Source organism: the organism of the source record quoted next, unplaced genomic scaffold (genome assembly GCF_019419815.1).
Source record: "Pyrus x bretschneideri cultivar Hongxiangsu unplaced genomic scaffold, Pyrus_bretschneideri_v1 Contig31, whole genome shotgun sequence".
Lineage (NCBI taxonomy): Eukaryota > Viridiplantae > Streptophyta > Magnoliopsida > Rosales > Rosaceae > Pyrus > Pyrus x bretschneideri.
Window position 1 is genome coordinate 4660039 of NW_025999624.1, and position 12208 is coordinate 4672246.

At 39.2% G+C, this 12208-nt stretch overlaps 2 protein-coding genes across 3 annotated transcripts; both read left to right on the plus strand.

Annotated features, from left to right (window-relative positions):
- The first annotated feature begins 4460 nt into the window (after positions 1-4460).
- Positions 4461-6469, plus strand: LOC103963925 (extensin-2-like). Its single transcript, XM_009376801.3, has 2 exons — positions 4461-6118; positions 6239-6469. The coding sequence occupies exon 1, from the start codon at positions 4493-4495 to the stop codon at positions 6086-6088; it is 1596 nt and encodes a 531-aa protein (XP_009375076.2). The 5' UTR covers positions 4461-4492; the 3' UTR covers positions 6089-6118; positions 6239-6469.
- Positions 6470-8722: 2253 nt separating this feature from the next.
- On the plus strand, positions 8723-10778 carry LOC103963905 (60S ribosome subunit biogenesis protein NIP7 homolog). Of its 2 annotated transcripts, none has more exons than XM_009376783.3 (2): positions 8723-8860; positions 9966-10778. In XM_009376783.3, exon 2 carries the CDS (start codon positions 10017-10019, stop codon positions 10578-10580), a length of 564 nt encoding a protein of 187 aa, XP_009375058.2. In that variant the 5' UTR covers positions 8723-8860; positions 9966-10016; the 3' UTR covers positions 10581-10778. The 2 variants fall into 2 exon arrangements, with proteins under 2 accessions (XP_009375058.2, XP_048446165.1); XM_048590208.1 differs by having other exon boundaries at positions 8723-8856.
- Positions 10779-12208: the final 1430 nt, after the last annotated feature.

A 12208-nucleotide genomic window follows, 5' to 3' on the forward strand; every position in this document is an offset into this window, starting at 1 on the left:
GAAAAAAATATGTATTGAAGACTTTTTATTGAGACATTTTTAATAGAAAGAGATTTTTTTTTTTTAAATACTGATAATAAGGTAACGAGGAATTAGTTAATTAATTTTTTATTTTATTTTATTAAAAAAATGTCATTTAATGCGTAGAAGGGGATTGATGAAATTAAATTCCTATATTATAGGCAATTAGATGCTAAGCTACCTTATGCCTCTATATAAATGCATTTAAATTAATGACATGAAGATTAAATAAATAGAAAATTATTGAGGGTGGCAAATGATCAAAGCACCTTAATCAAATCTTTAAAAGGGATGAATGTTTAATCTAACAACTATAGAAAAGATGTAGGACATTCTAATTTTCCCTATAAAATATGACTCGAAAAAGTTAGGGCATGTTCATTAACGTTTTGCAAGGTTTTGCAAATACTAAAAGGGTTGAAAATGCTTTTGGCAGAGTGTTTTGTGAAATTAAACTTAAAAAACGAAAAACAGAGAAAATAATATTTAACTTAAGTTCTGTAGAACATCAAACTGATGCTTCCTCTGATTTTCAAGAATAGTTATCAAAAGTAAGAGATACATTACAAAACAAAGAGAATTTTAATAAAAATAAAATGATGTATGCCACCATTGTTGTCATCATGGCAGCCACCACCACCAGCAGCACAACAACATTCTCCATTGTCCCACCATCATCTCCACCGTTGTGACCATCTTTAACACCACCATGTCCCACCACCGCCAACATCCTTGCCACCATGGCCACCGTCACCTCTTTCTTAGCCACCATTATCAATCTTGCCCACCTTTCAACCACCATTTCATAACTATCCCTAAACAACCATTGTTATAACAACCATCCCCTGCTACCTTTGCAACCGCCGCCGCCACCAATCCCTCCACCATTGCCCCCTATCTCGCTATTGTCACCACATATATCCTACCACTGCTAACATCTCACTAACCACCATTGCTACCTCTCGTCTCAACATGACACGCCCCGATTCCGATATTCCTCCATTACTAGGATGGGCATGTGCTGGCCGACACCCGAGGGTGACGAAACCATTTCAACATGCATGCAAGTTATAAAGAAAGAACAAACGTAAATAAAATATGTAAATTTGAATATAATGAAGTATGCAATTGCAGGAATGTGTTCAGAATATACAACTAATCAAGAAGAGTACGAAAGGAATATTTTAAAAATAAATGAGATTACAAAGAAAGTGGGTCCCACACCGAGAAGACTCGAAGATACCGTTGTGGAAGTGCCCTGCCGCCGGGATCGTATGCCTCAAAATACTACATAGTAGGTTTTCTAAAAACTCTAGCATGTCACGAAAAACGTTCGTAAAACATGTACGTGTAAACCAGTGCTCAATAATGGTAATATAGTCGCCCGAAGGCAAATCCGTAAAATATCCGTAAATCACATCAATGATGTACTCAACTAGGGGTATCATAGTCGCCCGAAAGCATATCCATCACCCGAAGGTGAAGCTGTACGACAATGGGTTATGCCAGTGAAGAAACATTATAGGTCCATCACCTGAAGGTGAAGTTGTACAACTCTGGGTTACGCCAGAGAAGAAATATACATACACACACACACACACACACACACTTCACCAGAGAAGCTAGGAGTATGTCATAAATATCCTCAACTGTGTCCTATAGCCATAGACGTCTACATACTTGTGCTGTGTGTATGTGCTTTATGATTACCCACTAGATAAGCACCGAAAAACATAATCAAAATCTCATAGCAAGCTTAACATTTAAAATCTCGTCATCTGAAATCATAAGCAATTCCATAAACGTGATTTCCATAAATATGCCATTTTATAAACCTTAAATAGATGAATCAAAACTATTTCATAAAAGTGAATAAATCATGAATTCTCCAAAATCATAAATATAGAAATCCGTAAAACATAATATAAAACATACTCAATTCATGAAATAAGAAATGCATGCAAGCCTAATATTTTATGAAAACATGCAATTTAAGAAGGGGTCCACTCGCAAATATTCCATTGTCGAGGAGCTGCTCGAACTAGAGAGGACAGAGTCACTTCCCACCAACACACCTAAACACAAATAGAGACCATTTAATAAAACTCTACTAAAACGTTAGAATTTGGGAAAAGGGACAACAGATTCGGATTCGGCATGTCGAAAAACCTAAGAAATGACCTTGGGTTCCCCCATGCGCCACCACACAAGCCAAGATGGGTCATCGAAAAAGTCGCCAAAAAATTCATCAACGCCGCCATGGATGGTGGCGGAGCACAGTACCTCTAGTGGTGGTGCGTGTGCTCCACACACCGGCCATGACAGCCCTCTTCACGCGGACCATGGAAACTGGGATTGGGTCCGAGTCGGGTCTGGGTTTTGGGTTGTTGGGTTGGACTGGATTATTGGATTGGGCCTAGTTGCTGGGTTGGATTCGATTTTGGGTTGTGGATCAGGTCGACTCAATTTTAGGCCGTGGATCGGTAGGAATATGGGCAAAGTTTCTAGAGCTCCATTCAAGCTCATTTATTTACCATTTTCAACATTCTAGATATGAAAATGAAGCTTAGAATGAGAAGAAGAGGTTCATACCATTTTGGGGCTGTGTCGTGGTCAGAGTTGGCCGAAAAACCACTTGAAAGTCGACGGACCCTCTCCGGAAAATTGTGTTTGGGGTCCCCGCGTCATTTCTACATCTAATCACGCCAAAGCGCACATGAATGGGTTAGTCTTCATCGAAAGGTGAGGGCAAGATACTTTGAATGGTCTAGAACCTTACCCTCTGTCGAGAACGATGATAAGTCGCGGTGATTCGTCGGGGAAGATGATGAACAGTGACTTACCGTGTAAAGGGAGAAAGACCAATGAGCTCAGGGCTCATCCCATTGTCTCTAGTCAAGTGAATGGCTAGTGATAATAGGGTTAGGGTATCGTAGTCTCGCCTAGGTAGGGTGGCCCAGTGTCCTGGGTTTTACAAAGGGGGGAGAAAGTGATGAGAGGAAAGGAGAGTTTGAGAGAGTCCGAGAGTATTGGGGGGGGGGGAGGAAAACACAGGGACGAAGGGGAAATGAGGTGTGGGCCCCATGGCCACACCCTCTAGAAAATTATTAAAATAAAACAAATATCCAATCTTAATATGTAGAATAGTGAATTGACTACTTTGCCCCTTGACTTCGTAATTTTGTAAAACATTCATCGTAACTTCGAATTTGATTCTGCTTGCGCCCACACATCCATAATGCTGAGTACTACAAGGATACGCCAAGGAAACGAATCTTATGTGAAACGACAAGGCGGTCAACAAAAGTCAACGCTTTTGCCTTGAGGGGTATTCTTGTAAATTCATGTTTTAAAATTATAAAAACTGTAATATTTGGAGACGGGTTGCCATCTCTACCACCGCTGCCATTGCTATCAATCACAAATTTAAACTTTTTTTTTTTAATTTCAAATATTGGTATCATACAGGTTTTCATTCTAAAAAATCATTCTCTGATTAAACTACCAAACAATTTTCCAATCATAAAAATGCAAAATTTTGTTTGTCGTTTTCATTTTACAAAATCGTTCTTCAAAAATCATTGTGTAGAACGTCATCGGGACGTGCCCTTAGTTATCAATATACGTCCTTATATGTTGGTACCTCTTTTGGTATTGCATTTTAAATTAGTTCTGAGATTGCCAAGGCATCAGCCACATTACACTATCAAATTTGAATTTTCCCATTCAATAGATTAAACTAGTTCAAAATATCCATGTTAAAAACTTAATTTTATGACAGCCAAAACCTTCAAACCTAATTACTTAGTTCTTTCTACACCAATTTGATGATCTTGTACTTGGTATCATCATATTGCTGCTATCTTCCTGCTAGTACTCTATAAAATTGACATGAAAAGCTTTATGGTACAAATATGCAAGGCATTTAATATATTTGGGTAATGAATTTACTTGCTTTGTAGACTTTAGTGACATATCAGAAAACTTGCAAGATTTCACATTGCTAATGATATTGGTTTGTATTAATTTTAACACCAAACACAGTTGATACATTCCAAATTCCACAGGAAAAGTTCTTAATTAAGAAAACCTAATCTCAACTGCTTCCTCTTACAAATTCAGAATTAATCCAGAATGTCAAATAGTTGTAATCCTTTTTTAATAATATATTTTTCAACTATTATAGCCTGTTCTGCATGATCTAATCTAAGACTATTTCAAGTACATTTGCATGAAGACCCTTATTGTGCAAAGGCTAGTGGGAACCCATTATCCCAACTGCTAGACTACAGGTTGGAAACTTCATTTAACATTAAACAAATGCTTCTGTGATTGAAGGGATCACTATATAAGCTGTGAAACTGTTTTCAGTTCTCACTCAAAAACAACCATTTGGTCTTGAAGTTGAAGACATACAAGTCACACAATGGCCAGTCATTGGCCATACCTGGTTTATGCCGTGGCTATATGCATGATAGCCACAAATGTAGCAGCTAATTATGACAAGCCTTATGTTCATTCATCTCCACCACTACCTCCATCTTCATACCTACCACCCTATTTCTACAGGTCATCCGCTCCGCCGCATTATCGTCACCAAACACCGCCTTACTACAAGAAATCACCACCTCCTCCATCACCATCATCCCCACTTCCCTATGTTTACAAATCTCCACCACCACCACCTCCCTCACCTCCCCCTCCTTATGTCTACAAGTCACCATCACCTCCTTCTCCATCCCCGCCTCCTCCTTACATTTATAAATCACCACCACCACCCTCACCATCACCTCCTCCTCCTTATGTGTACAAATCTCCACCATCACCCTCAACATCACCTCCTCCTCCATATGTATACAAGTCACCACCTCCACCTTCTCCATCACCTCCCCCTCCTTATGTCTACAACTCACCACCTCCTGCTTCACTGTCCCCACCTCCGCCTTACATTTATAAGTCCCCACCACCAACTTCGTCCTCACCTCCCCCTCCTTATGTCTACAAGTCACCACCACCTCCTTCTCCATCACCCCCACCTCCCTATGTTTACAAGTCCCCACCACCACCTTCACCCTCACCTCCCCCTCCTTATGTCTACAAGTCACCACCACCCCCTTCTCCATCACCCCCACCTCCCTATTTTTACAAGTCCCCACCACCACCTTCACCCTCACCTCCCCCTCCTTATGTTTACAAGTCACCACTACCTCCTTCTCCATCACCCCCACCCCCCTATGTTTACAAGTCCCCACCACCACCATCTCCCTCACCTCCCCCTCCTTATGTTTACAAGTCACCACCACCTCCTTCTCCATCCCCTCCTCCTCCATACATTTATAAATCACCACCACCTCCCTCCCCATCACCTCCTCCACCATATGTTTACAAGTCACCACCACTTCCTTCCCCGTCCCCACCTCCTCCATACATTTATAAATCACCACCACCTCCTTCCCCATCACCTCCTCCACCTTCTATCTACAAGTCACCACCACCGCCTTCACCATCCCCACCTCCTCCTTACATTTACAAATCACCACCACCTCCTTCTGCGTCCCCATCTCCTCCATACATTTATAAAACACCACCACCTCCTTCCCCATCACCTCCTCCACCTTATATCTACAAGTCACCACCTCCTCCTTCTCCATCCCCACCTCCTCCTTACATTTATAAATCACCACCACCAAGCTCACCATCACCTCCTCCACCATACATTTACAAGTCACCTCCTCCTCCATCCCCATCACCTCCACCACCCTACATCTACAAGTCACCACCACCACCGTCTCCATCACCTCCTCCTCCATATGTATATAAATCACCACCACCACCACCACCTTCTCCTTCACCCCCACCTCCCTATATTTACAAGTCACCACCACCCCTATCTCCTTCACCCCCACCTCCTTATGTTTACAAGTCACCACCACCCCCATATCCATCACCTCCTCCCACATTCCCATCACCACCTCCTCCTTATTTCTATAAGTCACCACCTCCACCATCTCCCTCGCCACCACCGTATTATTACGCGTCTCCTCCACCACCCACTCATAAATACTAAAATTTTTGAATTCCTATTATATCTCTTCATGTAAGTGAACCTTGCACCTCTCTCTCTCTAAGTGAACCTTGCACCTCTCTCTCTCTCTCTCTCTCTCTCTCTACAAATCTTCTTTATTTTTGTTAACAGTCAATATTGTTTACATTGCAGGTTCCAGATTGGTAGCACAAATAATTTCTGCAAGAGAGAGCTTCACCTTGTACTTGTTTACTTGTGATCAGTCTAAAGTGCGGCCCGAAAACTTGTTGAGAATAAGTGGATTAGCATGGACGTTGTCTTTTTCAGCTTTCTTGCAATTTATACTTTTTATTTTTTATTTTTTAATTTGTCATACACTAGATATATGTTGCTTGTGAGTTCATTATTGGTTACATATGCTGAAATTTGTTGTAATTTATTTATTACAGCCCTGAAGGTTTTGAAATTAATAAAATAATCTTATTTGAGGGATGCCTTGTTGAACGAATACTGTGGTTATAGTTCTTCTATCCAAACTACTTATTTTAACGGTCTAAAATATCTATTTTTCAAATAATTCATATATCATCTTTGAACAATAGAAAAAAAAAAAATTTAAATCTAAAATCATTAAGTCATTTAACTGTGTCAGTAAAACGATGTTAAAGTAATCCAATGACCTTATTGTTAGGCCTTGTGAGAGTATAAGTAAACTCTCAAACTACTATAATCGTTGAGTAACAATGAATGAAAACAAAATCAGTTTCTCTCTCTCCCTCCGTTTCTGGTGCGGCTAATTCTTGATTGATGATTATCATCGCCACTGTTGCGAAATCCTACTACAATTTCTAATTCATGACATTGTTCACAACAACTCTCGTCACAATCAGCAATTTCTTGTGTATTTGGTAGTCCAAGTTCTAAAGGGATGTGGACAAATTTAAGGGAAAGATTTGCTAATGTTACAAAAACTAGCATCTTTCAAACGAAAACTAATCTACACAATGGGTTTGTATATGATGTTGGTTCTTCTTCTATAGTACCAAATCTCCCTATGGTTCAATGATGACAACATTGGGTACTCAAATACTAATCCTGGATTTGTAGTGTCATCGGGTGTTCCAAAGGAACCATATCACATCTCCACAACCTTTATCTACATTTCAGCTTCAACCTCCTTTTGGTTCTTATGCCAATTATGTTGCAAAATCTTCATAACAGCCTCTGATAAGTCATATTATTTTACATTTGTACCCTAATCTTAGTTATAATTTGTTTGTTATTAAGAAAATTTTAATACTTTGTTTTATATTTTGATTGTAGAACATGCAAATCTACTTTGTGCAAAAAGCGATGAAACAAAGGATTTTTGGAGTAATTATAATTGGAGTAGATTCAAGAGTCTTTCAAAATGATTGTGTTCAAAATCTCAGATTTTATTTCCAAACCGTTTGATCATGGCAATTAAATGGAGAAAGATGCACAGTGTTGTCAGATTGACATTTTTCGTTTTTTTTTTTTTTTTTATCAATACTTTATTGAAGATGACGTTTTTTTTTTTTTTAAATAAAAGTTTCATTTGCAAAGTTGTAGTCGACTTTTTTGTCATTGAAACGCCACCTCATAAGCCTGATTTGGAGCAGATTTTGGTCATAAAACGTGTGAACTTTGTGGCTGACCAGATTACCCAATTTAGAGTATGTGTTTTCTAGTTATATTATTTTATTTGGTTTTCCAGATTTGTTGGGAGCAGTGTTCTAAAAATCAGCCTAGGCGCTGGATGGTAGCCGACTGCCGCAATTAACTTGTAGTCAGTCATAAAATCGGAAAGCATATTAGGCAGACATTAGACGGGATTAGGTGGGACTAGGCAGGTCAAAGCGGGTCTAGGCGAGGCTAAACGGAGGCTAGGCGAGCGTATGTTAAGTTGCATGAATTGGAAAATTATATGTTGCAGAGGAGGTACGCAAGGAAAAAGAAGGACCGAGATTGTCCCACCATCTTCTGTTTCATTTTAAGGTACCGTTTGGTACGTGGGATGGGACAGAACATAATGGGACGGAACGCGCTCGTCCTACGTTTGGTGCACCAAAGATAATGGGACGCATTGTCCCAGGGAACGAAATTTGGGGTTTTTTCCGTTCCACCTCACCCCTTGGAATAGATGTTTGAGTAATACGTTACGCTTCGAAGTTGGAACACAAAAGAAACACTGCTTTCTGGAGAACATTTTTGTAGTAGTATACTATAATTAGTTAATTAGGTTTGATCCTCTCATTATGAATATTAAAATGTTATTTTTTTCAAAAAGTACTTCATGTATCTTTTTCTTGTTGGAATTAAGTCTTTAAAATAAATTATTAAGCCTTTAAAGTGCAAAAAAAACATATTACAGTCTATTGCTCTTCCTATTTACATGTAAATGAGAAGTTTTATGATCAAATCTCGAAAATAATAAATTTACAATCAATTTATTTTCTCATCCTGTTAGCATATAAAAATCGTTGTATAAATAAAAAAAAAATTACACCCTCTCTAGGTGGACTACGTATTTTTGCCCCACTCAATGGTTCAGATCTGGGGCTTTGGCCCATCATCTATCTTAATCTGAATGCCACATGGCCCATATGTATTTTGCATACGATTTATTGTTGTTACACCCCTAATACACATGATCATAACCTAGTCCCTCCCAACCTGTCGCTCAAACCTATTTTCCTTGTTCTTCTCTCTGCTTCCCACTTCGCGCTGCCGCGCACTCCATCGACTCACCTCAAAAGGCTTCTCCTTATTTCCGTCATATTCTTCCTGTAGGTAAGCTCGATGGCTTATTTTCTTTTAATCTTCGTGTTAATTGATTCTTGTTGGATTTTGTTTGCTTTTGTTTCTGTTTCTTGGTTTACTATATAGGATTAATTCATTAACTTGGTTTTTGAAATTATTTTTTTGCCTAAATTTCTGTCATCTGTGAGTTATGGCTTCCTGTTTGAATTTCTGATTTCTGTTTGAGCATTTGAATTGCTTTTATTTGTGTTTCTGATTTGTTCTGCAACTGGGTTTGTTTCCATTTGCATTTTGGGGCAGGCCCTGACGGTTTTCGGGGTTAGCTATGGGGTTTTGAACTTGTGGTAAAGTTTCACTTCACTGCCGACGTTATTGCTAAATAGTACTTAAGCCATTGGTTCAATCTCTTTCGGTATTTTGCTTCATATACATTGTTGGTCAGTTCTCAGACAACTTGAGCTTCTTGGGTTTTAGTGGATGTACGTCTAACATGGTATCAGAGCCTTTGGATTTCAGCGCTCAACACTTATTGTATAGATTTTCCTAGAACTTGGACTTAGAGTTCAGTTATGTTTTCTTTGCTCTGTCACCATTACAACTAACTCATAGTTTTGTGGTCTGACGTTTCTTTTCTGAGAATAAAAGTTCAACTTGTTAAAACATTAGACAGCGAAAAATTGGCAACCTTTGTTTCGAAACTCCCCTATTTCCCCTTTCTTGAGTTAACACGAGTAAATTATTATTTTTTTATTGAATACCTCCGTATTTAGAAATTTATCAAATATTTTTTGCAAATGCTTTTGTCACAGCTTCAGATAGTTATGTTGCCTTATGAAACTAAGTTCGTATGGACTTTACTATGGCATTTTGTGGTTTGTTTTGTGTTTAGATGGTGGTTCTGGAGCTGTTCATGTTTTTGTGCCTTTTGCATTGTTTTACTTATGTAACTCAACTGTTTGCATAATTTTTGTCAAAGAATATATCAAGCATACAATTCATGAGTAATTAAGTTTCTGCCAAATAAATATGAAGATGATTGCCTGAAATATTCTGTGATCGTTCTGGGAAGCCATGCTCCGCTGGTTGTGTGCCTCTTGAAAAGTGTTTAAATATTAATGAATGGTGCTGTGTTTAGGAATTATCAACAGTACAGAACCTTAGAAGACTTAACATAACACGGACAAAGATGAGACCTTTAGATGAGACTGAGACCACGACAGTGTTTGAAAAGCTGTTCAAGTTTACAGGCAACAACCTCAAGAACATTGTCGAGAATCCATCTCATGAAGGTCCAGACTCGGGTCCAGGTCGTTACTGCTTTCGCCTCCACAAGAACAAAGTTTACTATGTTAGCGAATCACTAGTAAAGCGTGCTACAAATATAGCTCGGACCCAATTAGTCTCTCTTGGCACCTGTATTGGTAGGTTCACTCATGGTGGTAAGTTCCATTTAACCGTTCAGTGTCTGAGTTTATTGGCATCAAATGCTAAACACAAGGTCTGGCTTAAACCTACCTCCGAGATGTCGTTCTTGTATGGAAACCATGTTTTGAAAGGTGGTTTGGGGAGGATTACAGAGAATATTGTGCCGGGTGATGGGGTGGTTGTGTTTTCAATGTCAGATGTGCCTTTGGGTTTCGGGATTGCTGCCAAGTCTACTCAAGATTGTAGGAAGTTGGACCCTAATGGAATTGTGGTGCTTCACCAGACTGATATTGGAGAGTACTTGAGGATGGAGGATGAGCTTTGAATAATTAGACGGGTTTTGAGTGGTTATGACAGATGTGTTGGTGTCTAATCAAAGATTTGTGCGGGACATATACGTCGATCTATCAGCTTTGATCAATTCGAGTTGAAGTTTTGTCGGATGTGGATTATTGTTGAACATTACTTTCATTAGTGATTCTGAGTTTTGATATAAATTCTATATGATCAGGAACTTCTGCAAGATGATTATTCTTACTTCAATTGTTGTACTATTCGTAAATTTGTTTTTGTCGTTCTGATTTTGATTTGATGATGCTGTTATCTAATTGCTGTAAGACCAAATTTCACTACACCGAATTGTTGTTTGTGAATGCACATAGACCAGCTAACTGTTAACCTCACTATGACCTATCGAAATAGCCAAATTATTTATTGCAAGTCCATTGTAGCAAATGAGTCTCTTACAACTTCATCTAACTCGACATCAATTGGAGATGGACTTACATTGGCACGGGTACGCTGCAATGCTGCATCATTGGCATGGGAGGCCATTGCGACGGTGTACTTGTTCCATGAAAGTTGTGGTGTTTGCATCAAACAACGGCTAGGATTTGAGTCTATTTTAACTGATAATAGCTTGTCTCATCCGGCCCATCAAACGGGCAGTGTCCAGAACTAAACCATATTCATGAGGTATTTTGAAGGAAAAATTTATGGCATTACTTATTAGGAACGGGAGCACTAGGTGTGTCTACTATTCTTATTTATGATGTTTCATTCGTTTACTAAAAAAAAAAAAAAAAAAAAAATGGTGAGAAGTCTTATGTTTGAATTTTGTGAATGATGAGTTCTGTAACGATCCCTTCCCAAAAATTATGGTTTTTATAATTTTAAAATGTGAAATTGCGAAAAATTCCCTTTGAGGTAAAGATGTTGACTTTTGTTGACCGTCTTGTCGTGTCACGTAAGATTTGTTTTCTTAACGTACACTCGTAGTACTTGTCGCTACGAAGAGGTGGGCGCAAACAGAACACAATTTGGAGTTATAACGAAAGAGATATTAACGTTTAAAGTCGGGGACATTTTTAGTAAATTGATTATTTTCTAGAAAGCTCCAGATTTTTGGAGCAAAATCTGGAAAGCCATGTGTGTGGCCCAGATTGAATGAAAGAAGAAACGGATGGTTGGAAGAAGAGATAAAAGAGAGAATAATGAGGGGCAGGACGCCCAACCAGAAAGAAGAGAAGAGAGAGTGACCAATATGGAGAGCAGGAAAGGAAAGGAAAGGAGAGAGTGGAGGAGCACCGGATCACCCTTGACTCGATTCCTCCCTGTTGACTCGACCCGTTCCGCGTTATTCTGACGTGATTTTTGTTTTTTTTTTTGTTAAATCCCCGCTTATCCACCACCTGGAAAACATTCCATGATCTCCCATCTTCCATTTCCAATCAAATTTCACTAGATTTAGCCTTGATTTCGTGAAGAATGAAACCTGTGGGTTCCGGGGGCGCCACGGCGGAAATCCGACGATCGTGAAGCTAACTCCGTCAACCACCATCACCAATGGACTCTCCTCAACCTCAGGAACAATGCCTAAGCAATGGTTAAGGCGTCAGAGCTTGTTTGGAGTTGAATCAAGAACAACCAATTTTTAGGTTTCCGATGGGTTCT